This window comes from Condylura cristata, unplaced genomic scaffold (genome assembly GCF_000260355.1).
Source record: "Condylura cristata isolate star-nosed mole 26May11 unplaced genomic scaffold, ConCri1.0 scaffold00005, whole genome shotgun sequence".
Classification (NCBI taxonomy): Eukaryota; Metazoa; Chordata; class Mammalia; order Eulipotyphla; family Talpidae; genus Condylura; species Condylura cristata.
Window position 1 is genome coordinate 23,887,617 of NW_004567106.1, and position 23,896 is coordinate 23,911,512.

Genomic DNA, 23,896 nt, shown 5'->3' on the forward strand with positions numbered 1-23,896 from the left:
CAGGTCAGGAGAGGTCTGCCTCTCCATGTGGTCTCCTCCGGGCAGGCGGGGACTGAACTCTTGAGGAAGTGGCTTAAGCTTCTTTGTGCTGTGCTTTAACCCACTGAGCTACCAGGGAGGGCCCTATTTGTACGACTTTTAAACACATTTTTCTTTTGGTTCCCACACACAAAAAATCATAAACTAGGTTTTTGTCAACTTCTCCACCAGTGCCCTCACCTCCAACTCCTCCTCTTAAATCTACTTCATCAAGTCTTTCATTTTCTTCTGGTTAAGAAATAATGCCCTTCCTTAAGGCTGGGTTGGCTCATTGTACTTTTTCATTCCTATGCCTGTCCATAGTATATCCTACAGCTGGTATACACATCTAGCTGTTTAAATTCTGACTGCCTTCAACCTTTCAAGTTCTAGCTCCTCGAAGAAGTTTTTTGTTAATTATTCTTGAATTTATTGTATACAACAATATTTTTGGTGCTCAACTGCCAGCTGCTTTGTATGTTTACTTTCCAAATGTACATGTCTTCCTCATGTAGCTTTATGCCCACATCTTACATGTCTTTGCTGTTTTGAAATTATCCTAATAATAACATCATGAAATGAGTTATAGTACTTAAGTGAACAAGATTAAAAAGCAGAAAATTTCAATTTTCAATCCTCATTTTATTCCTTTCAGATTTGGTGATTTGGGAAAGTTACCTGCTTTTTACAAATTTTGTATCTTAAAACAGAAATAATACTTATTATATAGGGTTGTGAAGTTTAACAGACTGTGTATGTGTTTATATGAATGTGTATAAATATGTACAATTTTAATATAGAATTTGGCCCTTAGGGAGTACTTTTTAAACAGCTGACTATTAGATTTTGCATATAATTGACACTCCTCATTGAACAATATTTTAAACTGCAAAGGGCATGATAAACAGTTTTCTTAATGTACTGTCAAAATTTCATTTTACATTAAGTTTCACACCCATGATCACTACTTTAGTCAAAAATTGCTTTCTCTAAGGTAAATTACAGTAGAATAGGAAAGGTAACTTTTAGCTTTCAAGCTCTACCCAGTCACTAGAATCTGTAATATAAAACTCTGTATAAGAAGAGTTTCAGTCCAAATACAATTCCCAATCCAGCATGATTTGCAGCAATTATCATTTTAATAATGCAGCTAAGGCTACATTAGAGCTAATGAATCTTTGGGAAGGCTAGAAAAGTTTCCAGAAAGTCAGGCCAGTGGTTAAAGATTTTGTAAGATAGAATGGCTGGCTAGAACCTGTCTAAACTGAAATTCAATGAAAGATTTTGTAAGATACTGAAATTCAATGATTAGTGACCATGGCCAGTTTTTCCTATGAAGACATGCAAAGTTTTCCTTCAGCCAAGTAGACAATTACCAACTCTGATGAGTCTTTAAAAAAAACAGTGAAAATGTTGCAATCAAGTATATTAAAAACCTAGTCTGGTGTTTTGTTAGCTGAGGTGGTTCCCCTCCTCCACAAAGAGACATACATTGTTTTTTTCTTTTGTGCAACAGATCATAACTTTCCCTAGGTTAAGTCATACTGTATTTAAATAATCAGATATTACGCCTCTGCTAAGGTTCTAGAAACTTTCCACTAGGACCACCTAAGGTCTTGCAGGAGAGACTGCATGAAGTATATAACAAGTCATTGTCTCCATTAGCCTTGATTTCAGCCACCCACAATGAAGAGCATTCACAGGGGACTATCTCTCTACACCACTTTATACACAACTGCCACCCTTCCAGGCTCCTGCCCATTATTTCTGCACCTCCAGGTAAGGAAAGAGCATGGCCTTACCTCAGATGTTAGACGAGCAAGAATTTCATCACTGCTTTCTTCCGGGTCTTCAATTTTCTGATGAGACCTTTTGAAAAACAAAGAGCAAATTACTCTTCAGCTTTGCTCACTCAAATTTATCTACCAAATTATGGGGAACACATGGCAAATAATGGCACTATTGTTATTACATTAGTGAAATTGTCATGCAATAGCATGATGCCAATAATGCCATAGGAACTAATTCTATTGCAGCTCAACTTTCCCTTCCAAATCAATTAGCTAAAACCTTTTTGCATGAGTTGAATCCTGAGCATCAAGTATTGTTTTCTAAATGATATGGCAAAATAATCCTGATATGCCAGACTTACAAATATGGGCATGCACAAAGCATAAGTAGGTGGAATATAAGGTATTTAATACTGAAATGCCCTCTAAGTCCAAATGAAATGCAGATTTTGAAAATATAAAATACAAATTTTCCATTATAGTTGAGTTTCAGCCAAACAAATTACTCTGAAATGGTCTATTATAGGCCTAATACTGTCATAGGAATTATGGGCCATATATCCTTTCTTAAGGATAAGAAGTCAAGAAAATTATGCATATATTAAATCACATAAGAACAATATAATGTATCCAACACTGTATACGATCGACAGTTCTGGAAAATCAGTTCTGTAATATAATGCATGAGAAAAATTTCACCACACAAATATAAAAAAAGTCTATTTTTTAAGGCAAAATCTTAATAAGCATGTCCCTCCCCTCCCCTCCCCCACCCCCCAATTTGGCAAAACAAAAAAAACCAAAACAAAAACTAGCTAGTACAGTTTGAATATGTATAATCGTCCCAAGCAATCCTTTTCAACATTGTCAGTGGACTTGGAGGGGCTGGAGGTAATTGTCCTACAGTTAGGCATCATAAGAATGGCAGTTCAAGGGCTGATTTTAATCTTGGTAATTGCAGCTGGCCACTGGGGGTGCTAGCTTTGTGGGGCAGGAATAAGAAGAAGCTCTTTAGGAAGGAAAAAGAAGGCCCTCTCTGGTGGCACAGTGGGTTAAAGCACAGCGCTACAAAGAATAAGCCACTTCAGCACAAGTTTGATTCCTGGCCAGGGAGGTGACCCACATGGCATGGCAGACCTCTCCTGACCCACCTGCTGATCCACTCTGCAGTGTACTACATCAACTGGCCTATTCTGATCCCCATTCTGTCTCTGGTGAATCCTCATGTTTCCTCCACCTCTGGCCTGTACCCCAATTCTATATGCATAAATAATTAAATCTTTAAAAAAAAGATAGAGGGATCAAGCCTAGTATTGGTTCCTTGTTTCTGTGTTTGTGTCTCTGCAGTGAAGCTTGGTCATGCTGTCTCATGTCTCTCAGACCCCAGCAGGCACCTGAAGGATTAGCTAATGGGCATGACGTATTTCACACTAGCACAGATTCTGTTGTGAATGTGCTTGCAACAAACTGCTGAAAGGAACTCAAAACTTCAGATGAAACTTGTGTAGGTGACTGATAATGGTACTTCATGAGTAATGGCTGGTTTAGCGACAAGTAATTTAGTCCCTACTTCTTTTGTCATTCTTCTAAAACAAAACATCCCTTGGCAGAAACATATTTTCTAAAGGAAATATTTATTAGAGATACAGTGATGATCTCTGGAGAGCTGCCCTTAGCCCTTAGTCTATTTTTATTACCTCAATCATCATGATTTATGCCCAGAGCACCCAAGTCTGTCTCTAGCCCCTCGATCTCTCCAGAACTCACTGTGTTTCCTCTATCTGCCATGACAGTGGCTGTGGGTGGCAATTTCAAGAACCTTATTTTTGCTCCTGTGTGGACCTTACTCTGATCGCCTTTTGCCTCCCTCTCTCATTGCTTCCATAGTGCCTCTCACGGCTTAGCTTCATGGCCACCACGTGGCCATTCCCTCTCTCCTGCGTGCTCTCCCTACCTTGGTCAGTCACCAGGTCCTCTCCTGCCCATCCTCATACTCTGATTTCCTTGGGGCTTTCTCCATCAAGTTTCACTGATAGTTGAGGTCTTCTCCTTTACAAATTACCATCTTCTGATCAACCTCTTGGCCTCTGGTTTCTACTCTCAGGATTATCATTTGAAAATCTAGATCCAGGTCCTGTTCTTCTTCAGATGTCAATTCTCAGTATCCCAATGTCTACCAATAGCTCTAGAATTCAGATATACTCTTGCTTTCTTGCCAATGTGTTCCAGATTCCCCTTCACCAGTTACTTACAACTCGCCTGGCATAAAAGAGGATTTTGGGAGCAACACTGGGGTAACCAGAAAATAATGAAAGAGCTTAAAAGGGGGAAAGAAGAGAGAAGGCCAACACTCAACCATTCTTCTTCCATCTCACTACTGTGGCCACTATTTAACTAAAGCCCCTCTCCATCTGTCTGCCAGAATGCCCAGAAATACCAGACTCTTTGCCCAGCATATATATTTTTAATGAGATAAATTCTGGTTTTATGTATGTACACATATCTCAATGCAACCCAGTGAAGATAAAGTTTCACATATCAAATCAAAATAAAGAAAGAAACAGATAGGTAGGAGGGAATGAAGAGAAGGAAATACTTGAACCATTGCCCATTATTATAAAAGGGGGCTGTACTGCCCAAGAAACAAGAAAGGAAGAAAGAAGATCTGAGTGTGGTTTTTCAAGGGGTAGAAAGGGAAACAAACCCTAGACAGAATCATCAGGTAACAGCAGTAGCAACTGATAAAAGCAAGATAAAGACGAGAAAAGGAGTCACATCAGGAAGGAAGACCCATCCCTGAGGGTTTGTACCTGTAGAAAGCTCCAGTCCAACAGGCTTCGCATGGCTACTTCTCAAGGTGTCTGCTTACCAATAATCTTAAACTAGACCCAGAAATTTACCAGGGGAAAGTGCCCAGTCCCAGTGCTATGAGAAAATGTCCTTATAAGTTTGATGATTGTAAGGGCTGTCATGAGACCATAGTAAACACAGAACCTGTGTTTCTCTGCCCTTCTCTCTCCCACAATCTTGGATGCATTATCATTCCACCCAGCTCCCATCAAAACAAACAACCCCCTGCCCCCGTCTTTCCACTAGTCTTCCTCATCATAATGGCACCTCCAGTCAGAAGTCACCTCTAAATTCACTGTCCACACGCACTCCACACTTAGCCATTCTGAAAGTCTATTGTGTCACATTTCATCACTTCTTACCACCCCAACTCCTGCCTCTATGGTTCCTCCCAGGAGCCAGTGTGATCTCAGTATGTAAGTCAGATCATGTCCCTGCTCTGCTCAGAATTCCAAATGACTCTCCATCTCCTTCAGCATAAAGTCAAACTCCAGCGGTTGACAAAGCCCTGCAGACCTAGTATCCTGGTAGTATGCTCATCTCTCACTCTCTTCACTCTGCTCAGCCACCTGTGCTGAGACTCCAATGTTTCTGCCCTGAGCCTCTGCCCTGGATGTCCCTCTTACACAGCTAGTGTCTGTAGTACACACCTTCAGGTATCCACAGTGTTTTTGTTTTTTTTTTAACACATATCCTTCAAGCCTCTGTCAACTTTTTGAAGGCCTTTCCTAGCCTATATCCATGGCCTTCATTTCCTTCTTCATTTTTCCTCATAAAGTTTTCTGCCTTTAACTAAAATACATCTCTTTGCTTATGAAATTTTACATCCTCCTTTATTAGACTAGAGGCTCCACAGGAGTAGAGATTTCTGTCTGTTCTGCTCATTGTTATACTTCCAACACTTAGAATACAGCCGAGTATCTAAGAGGTATACAGAAAATATTTTATTGGCTTGTACCTTAAACTTCAAGGAGTTCTCAGTCATGAACTAACATTCATTCCAAGACTACCCCTGCACAAGATTTTACCTTGTGATCTTCTGTTAGATCAACTGAGGGACCCTGCTTATACTCAAGAGCTGTTTCCTGCAGCTACTCCATCATGCTCCCAGAACGCTGTGGCAGCCTTTCTGTCCTTGACCTCTCTGTCATGAAAATCCAACAAGAATGACTTTCTTATAGCTAATCCCAAAGAGCTGGTAATTTTGAAAACACCTCAAATGCCAGCAATACAATACCTACTCTCACTTCCTTACTGCCCCCTAGGAACTAATTAGTACAAATTTAGTAACAGTTAACCAGTTACGCAACTCATAAAGCAACCGAAAAGCAGCAGGAGTCCCCACCTCAGAAGGTCTCCTACCACACTTTCTGCTCTGAGAAGGTTAAGTGGTCACATGGCACTGAGGCCTAGTAAAGAGCCTTAGGAAACAATGTACAGGAGGCATGATCGGGGCAATGAAATTCATTCATACCACTCAGGCCTGGGATAAGCTCTAGCAACTTGGATTTAAGTGGTACCCCTGTGGGGATTCTCAGAATTTTCTCAGTGAGATCTCCTTGATGAGAATTGGCATGATGGATCAGAGAGTATTACAATAAGGTTTTTTTTCTTTAACAACTCTTTCTATAACTCTATAAAAGAGATAGAATCCACATTTCTGAATCACATTTGGACCAAAGAAATTTCTAATTCAAGATCGAAGGACAATCAGAACTGTATTAGAGTTAGAAAAACCTACTTCTTTTTCAGCAGCAGAAAAGGTTTCCTGGTATCCCATGGTAGAAGGTAAGAAGTATTTTCTTACAGAAGTATTAGTTAAATAATATCATTTTATATACTGATACAACTTTTAAAATGCACCAGTGGGCTACATCTAGATATCACTGTACCTAAAGGAAAGTGTGCTAAATGTATTCCAAAAACTACAACATAGACAAACATTTGGAGACACATTCAAGAAGAGGAGACTGCATAGCTAACACACACAATCCAGTGGAAGTGTCACTCATTCACACCCTTCCAAGCACACGGCTATTTGCATTATACTGGGCACAGGCAAAGTGCACAGAACAGAGCGATCCAGCAATGAGGTACAGGTCCTCACTTTTCATGTAAAATGCTATTACAGTCATACAGGCTTTGTTTCTGAATGCTTTGTATATACTATAATTAAAAAACAGAGACAGTGTAGGTAAGTACCCAATGAGGATGGAGAATACACTTATCTCCAAATCAGAATTTTGACAGGAAAGAGGATGTAGGGGGTGTTGGGCAGACTTGCTCACTACCTCCCACCACAACCACCAACCACAGCTGGACTAACACTGACCTGCTCTAGACTGTTTAATTTGGAGGGACTTGAGAGAAAAGATGGACCTCAGATTCCCTATACCAGAAGTTAGTGAAATTCTAGGGCATGGGATAAACCAGAACCAAAACAAACTATACAGGAATCTTCCAAACATGATCCCATGATAAATAGGAGATGAATCACACATAAATAAATGAAAAATATGAGAATATACAGTGGAATCTTTCTTTAGCAAAATCTATAGTTAAGATTCTGTGTCAGAGACAGCAGAGTCATCTAAGATTGTTAAAGGTCCAAGACGAGGCCCTGGAGGACAGGGGGATACCCTGGATTTTCAACAACATTATTAGGGCAAGAAAGTGGGAAATGGCAAAAGATAAAGCTCGTGACAAAGACAGGCCCAGAGTGTTCAGGAATCCTCTGCTATATTGACAGGTTAGATTTTATGCTGACAGCCATGAACTGTGGTTATAAAGCAAATAGGATGGATTGAGAAGTGATGAAAGGGAGATATAAAATGAAAGATAGACTTGGTTTTATCCAATGGCTGGAATAACCATTTGTTCGCTGAAGGAGAGTAGCCTACAGAGTGAAAGACTGAAAATGGGACTGGAAGTCTCTAAGGAGGGGGTTGACCCACAGTCCAAGAGAAGAATGAGTCTTGAGCAGGAGGGGCTCCTCCTCTGCCAAGATGAGAAGGGATGAAGATACACTGATTGAGGATGACTGAGGACGCCACACCACACATTCTTGGATAAGCCGTAGTCCATGGATCAAGCTAAATGGCTCTGCTTGTGTCTGACACAGTATCTTAAATATATAAATGCTGAGTGTTCAGCATGGAAAGGTATTCATGGATTTTTTCTTTCAGAAATGTTTCCTTGGTCAGGTTTGACCAAGGAAATCACTAAGAAATCACTGCTGGCAAGTCTTTGATACCACAAGAGATATGCTCCTCTATCCACAGAGACTTCTGTCTACCACATCCAATAGCCAACTGACTCCAAGAAGATAACAAAGGTTCCAGCTTTCTGTATCTTCCTAAGACATCTATGAACTGGTGAAAAGGTCTCTTATGACAAGAAAGCAAATTCCTATGGCAAACAGAAAAAGTGGGGAGTTGGAAGAACAGTAGATGGAAGATTTTTTATATCTTTGATTTCAAAGAATCAAACACCTATTCACCTTTCCAAGATAAGACTATTTTTCATAGAATCAAGCTACTAGATATACATGTTTATGAAATTTACTAAACAGTAATAAATTGTGGCTGTCCAGTTTCATTAAGGGTCTGTACTAATGTAGTCCTCTACAGTTGAATAAAGTTAGCAGTTACTGATAGTTCAACATTTTATATTGATGATGTGAGGAATAACAATATAAACCGCTACATTCAAATGCTTGCATAACCTGGTCTCAAAATTCAATTTTTGTTAAAATTCTTGTAATATTCTTAAATATTGATATACTCTGATAAAGATAAGTAATCTTACCCCACACCTGGAATAAGCCTTGTCTATAAATAATGGAAATTCTGGAGCACTTGGTGCTTCTTTGGGAGAGGGGGTGATGAATAATAATAAAGACGAAAACCAGCTGATTTTATAACATCTTTATACAAACTAATGTGATAAATGGGAGTTTTCTTTACTTTAATCCTAATAAAAAACTTATGCCAAGTTTGAATGTGAATTTTTTATTTGCAGAAAAACATGTTTGTTTACCCACACAGGATGTCTTCCTCTCCAAGGACCATAAAATAAGTATATAGTTAGGAAAAGGCAAGAGTTCAAAGGGTAGGTTTGGGACACAGGCATGAACTGACTAGAAGTTGATCTCCCTAGTTAGAGAGTGTTAATCCTGCACTATTCAGAAATTAAGGATCACTGGATTTCACATGTTGTTTATACATGCCACTTAGAAAGGAAAAGTTAAGCAGAATAAGGAGAATAGAAGAAACAGGTCAATGGAAAGGGTGGCATTAATATGTACAGGGTACTCAGGAAAGACAGGAACCTAAATTTTATGAGTCTTCACTGTGCAGTTGATATTAAATACATGGTTAGTAAGGGAACATTCAAAGTATGAGTAGAAACAGAAAACTCTGAAGACTGAACTTCAGGATACTCCCTTGTTTAGAGGTTAATGTTTCCAAATATAGGTTTTATTATTATGTAGCTAGCTGAAGAAGACAGATCAGTAGATGGCTGTTTTTGAAAAAATATGTGAGACTGGGGAGAACTGCATCTTAACAAGATTGCATGTTCCAATCCATGAACGTGAATACAGTTCATGGAATAACTGAATAACTGAATAAGTGAATACAGTTTCACTTAAGCCTTATTTGAATTTTTTTCCATCAGACATTTGACATGTTTGGCATATAATTCTTACATATACTCCTAAGTGTTTCATAGTGTGCTCTGTGCTAGTACATGGAAATATAACTGACTCGTGGCTATTGACCTTGTATCCTAGAACCTTGCTAAATTCACTTATGAGTTCTACAAAATTTTTTGTAGAATGCTTAGTACTGTCTATGTGTATAATCATGTCATCTGCAAAGAGAGGTGGCTTTACATTTTTCTTTTAACCTGTATTCCTTTATTTCTTTTTCTTGGCTTACAAACTGGCTAGTGCTGACAGGAAATGATAAGAAGAAACTATTAGCCTTGTTTCCAATATTAGTGGAAAAGCAGTTAGTCATTCAGTTAAGTACCATATGAACTATATCTTTTATGCAAAGTTTATGAACTATAGGTTGTATGTACCTCAGTTTTCTAAACTGAGGAATTCCATTATACTAATTTTCTAAGAAATGTTTATCATGAATAGATATCAAATTTTCTCAAATGCTTTTCTGCATCTATGGGTTTATCAGAGTTCTCAATTTTAGAATGAATATCATGAATTACATTGAGTTTTAAATGGTGAACCACCCTTGCATTGCTAGAATAAACTCTCCTTTTCTATAATACATTTGTATCTTTACATCTTACTAGAGCCCATTTACTAATAATTGTTGAGAAAGGCTGTATTACAGCAATTTTCTTTTTCTGAATTTTGTGAAATGTTTGACTCATAAAAGGTTGTACATGAATTATATGCGGTCATATTCTTTACAGAGTCAAACACAGTACTTTACACAAACCTGATGTTCAGTAAATGCCTGTTCAATAAATCTCTCAATAGAGTATAGGTGACAAGTTGTTGTCTTTTCCTAGATCCTTGCCCCTTTTCCTTACCTAAAATTAAGAGGAGTAAATTCAGTTATTGAAGAAATTCCTTTCAAATACAAATGCTTATGGAGCTACACTATATGGAATTTCAGAAGTGTTAACCAAGTGACATTAGATACTGTGCTCGGTAAAATTTGCAAGTCATGGGACATTAATCTGGCTTCTTTACATACTATTTTGAGGTCTTTATTTAACTTTTTCTATCACTCAACAGAGCTCTCTCTGTGAGGTTCACCTATATTACAGGAGATCTCAACCTTGGTGAGCATTAGCATTACCTTGTAACCTTATAAAAAATACTGATAGCCACATTATCACCTCTCAACCCCAAACCTCATTAAGCAGATCTCAGATTATACGTCTTTACTTTTTTAAAACTATGTGGTTGAGAACCACTGTGAAGTCATGTAACAGTTAAATTATACTTTATTTACTGTTTCTCTGTATATGTAAATCATTCTTTCTATTCAATGTAAAGAAAACATTTAGCTTCCCCATGGATTTGCAGGCCCCTTCCAATCAGTTTGAGCTTCACCCCCATCCCCTGCTTTCAAAGCCTGAGTTCTACTGATTGTGAACCACTGACCCAAAACATCAAGTTGCCCTGCACTGTATCATCTCAACATGCCATCAGCCCTCCCAACTTCATTCCTAAAAGCTGTCTCATGAAACCTCCTATCTATCTGGAGCATAAAAATCACAAATGCCAAGAAGTTCACCTTAACTTACAAGACTGAATTTTCCCTAATGTGAGGAATCTGAATGTGAACATGTCATCTAATTATGTTCTCTATTCAATGACAGTAACAGCAATGAACAGGCATAAGGTTAAAAAAAAATGCTGTTAAGGGTCAGGATGGAGTAAAAGGGAGACGGTCAAGAATGGGACATCTCTGGAAGCTACAGCGTGACCTCAGGAGCTTCAGCAATGCCAATAGCCCTCCTGACAGGCTAGGCAAAATTAGTTAGGATCGAAAAGGGCCTACTCTAACAGGAGAGCCAGGTCAAGGTCCACACACCCACCATGGACCCAGAGGCTATATACTGAATCACACTGGCACCAGAGACTAAAAGGTGGTGTGATGGAAGCACAGAGACTGTACCTCTTTACTAAAATATGCCAAATAAATAACTAAAGGGAGGGACTTTTTAAATGACTTTATTAGAATAATTTTACTGAACTAGACTAAAAATATGGGGCATTTTTTCTTTTTGATGATGCTCCAGATAAAGGCTCACATGGACAACTTAGAAAAAAATGAAGAAGTTACATTTTTCTTTACAGGGATGAGTGGAACATGAGTTAAATTTTAGCAATCCCCAAAAAGTCTTAATAACAGTGTTAATACAAACTGCCCTGTAATGGTAGAATATAGCTTCATGTATTCAAGTTCACAGTCTATCTATGGTTCTATGAACCAGAACACTCCAATTCCCAACTCTGGTAGGCTGGGAGCAGCAGGAATAACAGTTACACTGAAATGTCTAAGCTTTCTCACAGACTAAATTCTCAAATGAGTTAGTGTTACAGAAGCATCTCACTTGTCCTGAAAGAATTTTAGGCTGTCTTTTCCTATACTGTTATTTCAGCATTGCTAACTGCTGTAGCACCATCCCGACCAAAAAAAAAAGAAAGAAAGAAAAAAAACTTAGGAAAAAAGTGCATTCTGGATACTCGACTGGCTTTCCATTTGAAAGATACCATGACTGTTAATATTTCCCCCAAAGGCAGCACTTTTGACAACTGCTTTACTCACTTCTTTCGAATTACCTACTCACTTTCTATAGCAAGTTACTCTGTATAGAACAAGACTTATGTTCCCTCAAATTACCCTAAAAACCTGCAGCAGCTTGCTTTAAACATTTTTTTTAAATGAAAAAAAAGGAATCCACTTTTTCTCTTTTAAAAAAATGTATCTGTCCAAAACATGACTGTGTTTACATAAAGACATTAAGTGGCTTAGTCACATACCTTAAAGAGATCTATAGGGGAGACTGCAAGTTCTAGGGTCCTCATGGAAAATGGCATTGGCAGACCCTAGTAATCTTCAAATGTCAAAAAAACTATATTCACAGACTGAGTGTTCAGTTCCTAACTGGACAACTTGAGTTAATGAATCTAAGCACTTAGATTCATTCGCTCAGGGCACTTAAGTAGAATGGACAAGTATGAGTAACATAGTGCTAAAAACGACATAGAAGGGTGGAAATTTTTTTTTGTATATATAAACAGCAAGACCACTAAGTTACTAAAGCAAGACTAACATGAATTGCAACCATTGTGGAAGTTTTTCAGTTATGGTAGGACTTGAGCTCCCCCTTGAGGAGTGGGTAGAATGTGCCTAAACAAGAAAAGAGGAAGGAAACTGAGAAGAATGTCACACTGGCACCAGAGACTAAAAGGTGGCGTGATGGGGGCAGAATGGAGACCACCAAATTAGAGAAGCAGCAATGAAATCGATGCATGGGAACCACACAAGAATTAACAGCACAACTGAGAGAGAACAATGCCCTTGGGCATCTTTTCTCTGACTAGTTTATTCCACGCCTGGGTAACCTAAACCTTGGCTTTCCAAAATACAACCAAACACATCCTACCATAGCTTACAAGTTTACTTATAAACTTATATACTTATTCTTTCTCTCCAGACAGACTTGGAGGGGTTCCACAACTTTATCTTTTCATTTCAGTACTTATTAACACAGTACAGACAAATCCACTGTTTTTTTTTTTAAAGATTTATTTATTTATGCATACAAAAGTGGGGTACAGGCCAGAGATGCAGGGGGTGAGCAGATTCACCAGAGGCAGGGTGGGGAGCAGAACAGGAAGATCGAAGTACATTGCCAAGGGGTGCAGCAAGTGAGACAGGAGAGGTCTGCTGCACCATGTGGATCACCTTCGAAGTGAGGGATTGAACTCCCACAGGTGAAGCAACTGCAGCCAACTTGCAGTGCTGCGTCCTAACCTGCTATGCCACCATGGAGGGCCCACAAATCCACTGTTTTCTAAGAACAATTTTCCCAGAGGAATTACCATGCCCATTCCTAAATGGAAATGCTCACTATCACAGAAAAGTTTGTTGCTATGTAAGATCTGCTCCAGTGATTCTCAACCTCAGAGGCCTGATATTTGTGTTCAAATGATCACTGTGATAAAAGATTGGGTATAATCTGGAATGCCTAGTAAGGACACATAATTTTAAAATATTTTCTTGTTTAGAACTTAGGATAAACTTGTAACATGACCATCTCCCTCACTGGCATTCCAATCTGCTTTCTAAGTGGAGAGAAAGCAGTGGAGCTAAATCATGAGTTCTGTTTGAAATTTTATTTCAGTTTCTCTATCAAACTGGGTTTCACAGCAATGTAATGTGATGCATTGCACACAATTCCATCTTGAGATCAGGGCAGGAAGTAGTTAAGAAGAGCTGCTAAAGAATACTAGTCCCACAGAGTCAAAAGCAAGTCACAGCTACCTCTGTTCTATAAAGCACAGTACTCTTTTTAAACAGCTTGTTAAAGTTTATTGAAATGCTCCTTGACTTTTCTTAGGATATTTCTGACCTATATTAAAAGTCTATTATACTAAAGAACAATTACTACACTTACATTGAGTGATGATTTACATTTGAATTTTGCTTTCCCACTGTGAGGTCCTCCATAAACAGTGGTCATGGTGGTGGTGTTGAATTCATAGCCACTTCAGAGTTAGCCTAATGTTTTTATATTAATAGCTTCTGTTTTTAACCTCTGAGAAATGGAAGCTAGCATGACCTCCATAACTCCTGGGAGCACATTCTAATAGTGTGCAGTTAAGCAAGGGCTTTAGAATCAAACAGACATGAACTCAAGCCCTAACATTCTAACTCAACTTTTGCATGACCTTGCACAGTACGTGCCTGTTATGCCTCAGTTTCCTTACTTACAAACTAGGGCTAATACTACATTATAGAGTTCATCTGAAGATGAAATAATAAATATAAAGCAGTTAGGAAGGTTTCTGACACAAAACGTGTTCTCTACAATCCAACTTTTATTATCATCACAGTATCTTGTTAATATTCTCACAAATTTATTTTCTAAAAGCCTCTCTTAACTGTTCAGTATTAACTGCCATCTTTTAACTAACCAGAGCAACTTATCTTTATTATGGTTGTAAATGCTTTTCTGTGAAACTACTTTCTTACCCAGGAGGTGGTGATAATACCACTTACCCTACAAATCCCAGAGAACTCAGAGTCAACAGTATAGGAATGCATTTTGAAAACTAAATATATAAAATTTATTAACTGAAATTTTAACCTGCAATTCATTATACCCAAATAAACTTGTCCTTAACAGGACAGTTTAACAGGCAGAATCACCATGTCATGACTCAAATTTTTTTCCCAGATCTTCTCTGATTAATTTTAATTCATTTTAATCATATGGTGATTCAGTATCTTCATGTGATAATGATTCATGTGTTTTAATTTGCCAAATGCTACATCTAAATTATTTTCAGAAATGTCTGTTGAGTTCTTTCTTTGGAAAATCATGACTTGATAATGGATAAGATGTGAGTTATTATTTCATTCCAACTTTAGCCAATCATGTCTATTCCTAACTTAGATCATCTACTCATATAGCAATGATTAAATTAGAAATCTTATGGTGCAGCTGGTGAGGTATGGAGTTCTGGGATCTGCATGCCAGTTCAGCCACTTATTAGCTAGATTTAACTTTCAGCAATTGATTTTGCTTTTCTGAACTTGCATCTGAGAAATGATAACATAACCGCTTACTGAGATGGGGAACTTCAAGGGCATAATGAAATTCCTAGACTCACTAAATATGCTCTAATCGAGAATAATTTTACAACAGAACAAAATATCATCTACTTACATTTCACAAATGCCAGTTCTAGCAGGAATAAGAGGCACAAACTGCAATAAAAGTTTGACACCATTTTGCCATTCTTCTTCTCTTTCAAATTCACAGTACAAGTAGCTACATTCATCAGATGAAAATTGATAGAAAACATAGGTATCTTGAAAGTATAAATGCTGGTCCACTGTTGGAAATAGAAAATATATGGATTAGTTTTTTAAAGTATATTATTTAGAAAGTAGCACACCAATTAATAAATTGAAAGCCCTATTAGTGATTATGGCGAAGGCAGGGTAGAGCTATAATAACATGCTAAGCTCATCGATGTTTACAATTGAATAAAAAGGGACTTATTGAAAAATCTAGTTTTACTTAACTTGAAGCTTGGTCAGCATATTTGCATATATTTTATAATTTTTCTGCTTCAGAGATAGATGAAATCAATACCAATTCAAAGGGAGTGGTGGCAGAGAGGGAAAGTCTTTAGTGGCTCAACGCAAACTAATACACCAAAATAATTGAGTGGTACAAAATATATAAGTTGATGGTAAGTGATTCCCAAGTGGGGGGTGACTTTATGCCCAAGAAACAATTGACAATGTCTGGAAGCATTTTTATTGCTACAACTAGGGGGTGCTACTGGCATCCTGTAAGTAGAAGAGTTGCTGCTAAATATCCTATAAAGTACAGGATAGATGCCTACAACTAAGAACTCACCAGTCCAAAATATCAGTATCAGCAATGGGGGAACCCAATTTCAAAGGAACATAGGACTAAAGACTTAAAAACTTTAAACAGGAGGCTGAACCATGCAAACAAGTAGATAATAATATTACTCAAATGTAGTACTTTTCTAAATAAGAGTTATCAGGTGCTAATGTCTGACACTCATTAATATCACACCCATAATCCTACCACTGTTTCACAATCAGACTTGAGGTATGGCTTTCTGAACCTTACTGTGTTCCATGGTTCTTAGTGTGTATTACATATAGAAAAAAGGGCCTTCCAAGTATCCAGAAAGCACCTAATACAACTAAATAGAGTCCAGATTGCTTCCTTTTTATTCCTTGGGTTCAGCTAAGAAACTAACTATTTTAGTTTCTAGTTAACACCTATTTTCTGTCCTGTTTAGATAGCTACATTTCAAAGGTCACATATGTAACTGTTCATGATTACTTACTCAATTAAAATGGCATACACATACCACTCATAAAATCATGTCTAATGATTATTCTAAGTACAGAATGATAAGTCACACATTTAGAGCAACTAAAGATATCACTGATTTGTTATAAAACTTGTGTAGCAGCATTTTGAGTAGAGAAGGGAAGGGGTATGGAAAAGACTCTTGTAGGGTCATAGTCTATGAATCAGCAAGCACCTAATAGTGTTCTAGAAAAGGTGTGGAAGAAACAAAGTCAAAAGACAACCTGTCATTATTTTTTAAATAAAATAGAATGTAAATATTTACCTCCAAAACTATTTCCATCCATATTGCTAATATTCTTTCCAAAAAAATCAAGTACATTTTGGTTTGATAATTTCATAATGATTCTATGCCTTTAAATCTATAGTACTAACCTGATGATATAATTCCCATATCCAACAGGAGCTGCCATACACCAATGGCCATAGATCTACACTGAACAAAAGGACAGTGTTCTAGAAGCCAGTCCACCAGTTCTGACCCAACGCAGCTTTTCCTGCACAAAAGCAAAGCCATTCACAGTAAGACAACGTTGCACTCATATGCCAAAAAATTGATATTTAATACCATGTCTTTCATACACTTGCTTTAAGAAAAAAAAAACTCAAGAATAAGGGAAATATACCTCCTTTTCATCTTTCAAATTTCAGCTCAAATACCACTTCCTTAGGGGAATTTAGTCAAATTATCTTATACTTTTTCTTCAAAACACCCAACATTTAGTAATTATACACCATTCTGAATAAATAACAGATATTTTCCTCATTTGAAAATAAGAACAAGACTTCAGACAAGTAGAACTGTTCATAGTACACAGTAAGTTCTAAAAATAATAGCAGTTCTTTATATAGAGATAATGCTTCTGCCTTGATAAGACAGTTTCTTCAAGTCGGCGGTGAGAAACTTTTGTACAACCATTTGTTGATTTCTCTCCTCTCTTTAAAAACAAAATGTTTCCAAGAAGATTAGACAAAGTTAGAACCAGTCAGTGGTTATAGGGTTTTATTTGCTACTCTTTTAGAGATTAAAATCTTAAATTTATCTCAAAGAATGAATCTGATTGGTAGTCTTTTTAATATAATGCAAATAATCTAGTTAAGTGGCTTAGCCCAGAAATCCATGAATCCAGAAGTGTGTGACAGATCCATCTAACCAAACACAAGGTCTTCTCTGTGTCTTTAAAGTCACAATGTATTCAAAGAATGCTGGAGCCTGATCATTCAAGCAGTTATCTTTATGCCTACTTTTCCCTCTTTATCAGTTTCAGATGGAAAAAAAAAAAGAAATTTCTAATTTTTTTTTATATTTGAGAAATTTCATTGAATCCAATTCACTCTCCTTTATGACACGTCACCAAAATGTTTATATTATCATACAAATGGCTATCTTTATTCTATATTTGGTATTTAAGGACAAAAAGATGTCAACATTTTTATTCCTAACATAGAAAAATATTGCCTATTTCCCTCTTATGATTGACACAGTTGCAAATAGACCTAAAAATCAGAGTTACTAACAGTATGAAGAAATGCCATGAGATGTTACATTTTTGAGTTGAAGGGAATAAAAAGGCAGTGATATATTACAGCTATTGATAAAGAATTACTTTTTTTTAAAGATTTATTTATTTATGCATGTAAGAACTGGGCACAGGACAGAGATGCAGGGTGTGTGTGTGTGTGTGTGTGTGTGTGTTCACAGAGGCAAAGTGGGGAACACACCAGGCATACTAACGAAGTACACTAATGAGGGGAGCAGCGGGCAAGACAAGAGGTCTTCTACTCCAGGTGGGTCAGCTCCCTGGCTGGATATGGAACTCATGCTGCAGTGGCTGTGGATACCTTTGTAGTGCTGTGTTTAACCCCTTGTGCTACCAGAGAGGCTCTAAAGCATTACTTTTTGTAGCAAAACATCACTATATGAAAGATACTCTAAGGCAATTAGGCCAATATCAGACATGTTCAGCAGCATGTTAACATTAAAACACTAGAAAGACTAACAGTCAAATAAATGGAAGTTTTTTGAAACAAAATGAGAAAGTGTTGCAACAAAACAGGCAATTAGTCTAAACAGTCACTAATTCTATAGGACACCTTTCATGTTAAAGGCTCAAAGTGTAAATTAAATTCCTCAACACCTTTGTCAATTAGCCAGTATCTTTGGGCTTATAAAGCATGGAGTAAACACTGTATCATCTGAGTCCTTATTCTCAGAACAGTATAGCTCCTCAGCCTAGTCTGAGTATCTGAGCAGACAGAACCAGATATTTACCAAACTGCCAAACTGCAAGAGATAGCTAGACAGAAGCAAATGTTTGGTGTTCATAGTGGATGGGGAGGAATGTTATAGACCAGGGCTTCTCAAAATTGTATTGAGGAGTCACTTAGGGGACCTTGTCAACTGCACATTCTGATGCAGCATGGCTGTGTGGAATCTGAGAGTCTCATTTCTAACTGGCTCCCTGGTGATGCTGGCAACCATAAGCCCTAACCTAGCCCCAGCTCTACATTTAATTGGAAAGGGCTCAGTCTATTTTGGGGATAGGGTTGAGTCAATATGTTAAAACACATATTGCCTTGGCAACATTAGTTAATCACCTTGACAATAATGGTTAATAATTAGGCTTTTCTATTCTCATGTCTTTTGTGTAAGATCCCTTTCTATTCCCAACTTTATCAAGTTATGCTTCAAGTTGCTTTCAATAATCCATCTACACCAGGGAAAATACCTTTAAGGGTAAGGATCAACTCTGTCAGTAATATCACCAAAAGCAAACAAAGTGAGGTGAGCTGACTTTGCCACTAACACATACTCCCCTGACCTGTTCACAAGGTAGGTCTGAAAGAATCCTGTTAATATAGGTAAATCTACATGCTTTAGGGGAGAGCAGTGAAGAAGAAAAGCAGTGGTGGGGAGGGAACACTGAACAATGACAGAAATTTTTTTCTCCAGTTTATTTTCAGTCTCATACTGAATCCAGAAACTGTTGCAAGTACATGTAGCTCTAACTACAGTTGCAATACTAGGTAGGAACACTGTGATCAGTTACAAGGCCAATGTAGTTGCTTATAACAAAACATAATTTAACCAATTTTGGGAACTGTAAATTTGCTTTCTCTAGGCTTCCTCCTGTTACCCATTAATGTTGTTAGCAATTAATTCATGGTAGCACAGGCAGAACCTTAATCTCAAATATAAATGTAGTCATGTTATTTTGAGACTTATTTGAAGTTTCAGAAACCAGTGTGATTTTCCCTACAGTACAAAATGTGAGTAGAAAACATTTCACAATGTTACTGAAAGTAATTCTCATGTGGGACAACTTACCTCAATTTATGACCAGACAAATAAAAATGATCCCTGTTAGGCAATCATTATATCACATCATTATATCAACCCTTAGATGATAAAAGGAGGTTCTGGCCTGATCAAAATAGGAGATAACAAAACACACATTCCCTTCCCATTCTACTCCCCTTACACCCTGACTGTGTTCTGACTTGGATGGATGGTTCTTCTGCATGAACCTGATTAATCTCCCAGTTCTCTTCCAATCTATTACCATGGAAACCTTATAAAGAAACAAAATGGAGAATGACAGATCTTAAACATAATTTTATGTGGTGGCAAAAATTAATACTATGAGCCTGCTCACAAGACCCAAAGACTTATACATACACGTTTTAGTTTAAAAGGGGGAACAAAGGGGCTCAATTAAAATACTTAGTTTAAAAAAATTACAAAGAAGGGGTAAATCAGACATGTCTAAAGTTGAGATCGCCAACAACTGGGAAAAAAAAAAAAAAGGTTCTCTGTGAAGTCGGAAGTTGTCCAACTTATCACAAGCCTCTTTTCCTACCTGTCTTGTCTCTTTAGCCTGACCTGGAAACATAGGGTTCTCAGACCTTGGCTATGGATTATCATGAAAGGAAGGAGTGAACTTGAAGCTATTTCAAGAGCTTCACTAGTCCATATACACAAAAACATGTGCACATTTGTAGATATGTACATAATTAAACATGGGATTTTACAATTACTAATTCATTGCAGTTCTCCCAATCCCAATATGTGATGGCTCAATGGTACCTAAGGATACAGATTTGTCAAGAGGCTGAATGTAAGATTAGTGGCACAGAACAATTACTGACTTGAAGGAACATGAAGGAAACTTCTGGGTGTGAAAAATCTCTAAAATTTGATATGGATGATATTTACACAGGTATGTAAAATAACTGAAATTCATCAAGCTGTACCTTAAAAATTGTACATTTAACTGCATGTAAATTAAGTCTCAATAAAGAGAGTCTTCTCACACAGCTAGGTTGGGAACCATTATCCCCCAAAAATAGGCCATGCTGAAATATTTCCCACCTGTGGCCAATGGAAAAAACAGGAATAGTGTAATGAGTTACTGATAGAGCTAAATTTAGTAACTTAAAGAAAAACCCTTTACTTAGGGATTCATTCTTACTTTTTTGGTGTCATTTATTCTGAGTACTCTTCCTATTCTTTATGGTATGACAATCTCATTTCTGTGAGAAAATAATGATAATAAATGGTAGGAGTTTTACTCTTTACTATTATAATCTTCTTTTAATTTTGTTGGATGTGGTTTAAAATCCTTCGTTAGAAAAATGAAGAGCTGAAAATGCACTTTTGTTTTTTTCTTTAAACTACTCAATGAAATGAAAGCACGAGCTTCAGACTTCCTAAGTGAACACTCAGTCCACTTGTGCTTTAAAATTGACCTCGAACCCACACACTTACTCCTCTGTCTTCACTAGCCTAAGCAGGCCCATCCCTACCGTGCCCACCCACACTCTTCCTCACAGCAGCAAGAGGCTGAAAGACTTGCATTTGGGAGTAAAGGTAGAGTGTCTTCTCCCCTGGTTGCCTAACAGCCCTCACAGAGCCTTGATTAAGGTCCCTGATGAGAGAACAAATATTTCTTGCAATCCCAGTGCAGCACACTCAGTAAAAATATTGTAACATATCATCTCAGGGAAAGCAACCCAGAGACTCTCCCAGGATCCCGAGCTCACTTGTGCCAGGGGGTTCCATAACCTGATTCAGAACCAGGACTGCAATTATCATTGAGCATTGGATTAAATTTAGAAAAGAGAGAAGTCACTGTCGGTGCCCTGTACCCCAAACAGATGCTTCTAAACAAACACCCCCCTCCTACTACCAATATAGCCCACCTCTCTGTGTTCAAGGTTATGATTTTAACATTTTTTTTTCTCTACAAGGAGAATTTTTGACAAGGTGTTAGAAAACTGTGTTACCTGTAAAATCCCTTGAGGTTCACTCTGTCCTTTATCAGGTCAGCTGCCTGAACAATAATAATATTCCTCAATGCTCTTCCTGCACAAGAGGAATTCTCTCCATAAATCTAAATGGAAAAGACAAACAATTGCTGTAAATTTAGAACATCAAGGTGACAATTTGTGACCTGCCAAGATTATATGTAAAAATTTAGAACCTGAGCTTACAAAATTATCATTTTAGCCTACAAAGCTACACACAACTATATATCTTGTTTTTGTTATTGGTCCATGAATGCTATTAAATTATGATAACTATTTTTCAAATGCCAAACTGCTTGAACAATAAATGACCTCCTTTTATACACTTGTCAGGGTAGAATAGCCACTGTTTTCTTTTCTTCTCTTTTCTTTTTTTTTAAGATAGACTATTTCTATCAACACAGAAAACTGAAGAACATTTATTCTATGTATTAACTGTGATACTTTTAATACATTCATGTAAGGGTCTAGGAAGATGGGAAAATAATTTTTCCTGTCTAGTGAATATCATGACAATTTGATAGTAGGCTGCTACCTGCTTTGCCTTACTCAACAGCAGAGCTCATACTTAATTCCAAGCATTCTGATTAATCTACTTTCCTGACTCCATGTAGCAGGTAAAAATTTCATTTAACTTCTCTTTTTAATCTTCTAATTTGTTCATGAATCTTTGATTCTTGGAAGATGATGGAAGGTTCACTTTAGCTCTGAGAAGTCTATGATCTACTTTATATACTACCTATTTTCCCTCTAACTAGCTCCTTCCTCTTCAGTGCATTGTTGCTTTGCAAACAAAGGAGGCTAAATGAAAGCAAGTTGTTTTCATATGTAAAGGCTCATGAACATTTTATGGTGCAGGGGTGCATGCTTATTTCTGTTTACTTCTTTCTGGGTTAATTCTATTTGTAACTAAAATAGTTTATCTTCTGTCAAAGCAAACAAATTGGTACTGTTGACTGTGACTAGACAGGGAATATTTCAGTCCCATTCTCACTTCTTTAATTTTCTTGTTATTATCCCCTAAACACAATTTGATGGAAAAGAGAAATGGAGGAAATGTTTTACTTTTAACATGTCAAAACTATTATTTTAAAAACACTTGAACAAGTGAAAGGACAGCAAATTTACTGTGACACAAGCCTGCTGATACTTAATTCTGACAGGGTACCTAGTTCAACCATTCAGTCATTCAAAAAACACTTAATAAGCAGCTATCAGGCTACTTATTCTAGATGCTGGGGTACAGTAGAGAGCAAGGCTGAACAAGCCTGCAAATAAAGCTCATAGCCTGCTGTTACTCTAAAACATGCCATTCTTTATTGCCTGATTTGTTAACACAATACAGTAAAGCCATCCTCATCTTTTCTTAACAATGAGCATATAGAGATATTCCACTATCAGATAACAGTAAATACTAATAATCCTTTCTACCAAAGTTTTCAGTGAAAAATATCCACTATGTTTAAAACATAGTGTTTCTAAAATCAAAAACTTTATTATATGTTAACTCTTCCATACTTATAATACATTCATGTAAAGTACCTAAAAGAGGGGAATTTTTTTTTCTGCCTAGGGAATAACATGAACCATGACATAATTACCAGAGTATCTCAAACACCTTTGGCTGTGTCATCCCCAGTGAAGGAAACATGTGATCAGGAACAAAGGAAACAGCTATAACTAGAAATTTCTATACCATGAGTAATGAATCATTACTTCAGATAATGCAATGAGAAAAGAATCGTACCTGGGAAGAAGTATGTTCGAGGTATGGATTGGAAATTCTTCGTGACAGAGTCTATTTTAAAAGAAAGAAAGGGAGATAATTAAAACCAAGCAAATCTTATACCATGAGCACACATTATATTTGACAGTGGCATGCCCAGTAGTTATCTAAGCCAAAAAAATGTGAGGTTATACCTCACAGCATGGGTCACAGGGATCACCATCCTAATTCTCACTCAATGTAAGGATCTAGTCTACATTCATACCCACTTGACAGGATATGCACTGGAACAGATTCCACTCTAGACAACTTAAAAAACTGTAATAGGAGAGTGAAATGTTTTGCTCATGTCATTTTTTTTTAAATTACAAAAGTTTATTTTTACATCATTTTGTACATTATTTTTTCCATCTCAATTGTAATCCCCACAGGTTTCCCATCACCAAGTCACCGGTGTGCCATCACCATAATCTCATGCATTCCCCCTCCCCCCCGTTTTTGATCCCATTCCCCACTCCACCCCCACAAAATGTCTCTGGTATATGGTTGTTCATTATTTTTGTTATTTTCT

At 37.3% G+C, this 23,896-nt stretch overlaps 1 protein-coding gene across 1 annotated transcript in view; it reads right to left on the minus strand.

The window, feature by feature from the left end:
* Positions 1 to 21,655, minus strand: part of RAPGEF5 (Rap guanine nucleotide exchange factor (GEF) 5) — a 155,243-nt gene extending 133,588 nt beyond the window's left edge. Inside the window, exons 1-4 of the mRNA XM_012721031.1 lie at positions 21,579 to 21,655; positions 16,668 to 16,789; positions 15,099 to 15,267; positions 1,821 to 1,887 (exon numbers count right to left, since the gene is read on the minus strand). Of these exons, the coding sequence (XP_012576485.1) occupies positions 1,821 to 1,887; positions 15,099 to 15,267; positions 16,668 to 16,719 (288 nt within the window). The 5' untranslated portion in view covers positions 16,720 to 16,789; positions 21,579 to 21,655. The remainder of the gene's footprint in view (positions 1 to 1,820; positions 1,888 to 15,098; positions 15,268 to 16,667; positions 16,790 to 21,578) is intronic.
* Positions 21,656 to 23,896: the final 2,241 nt, after the last annotated feature.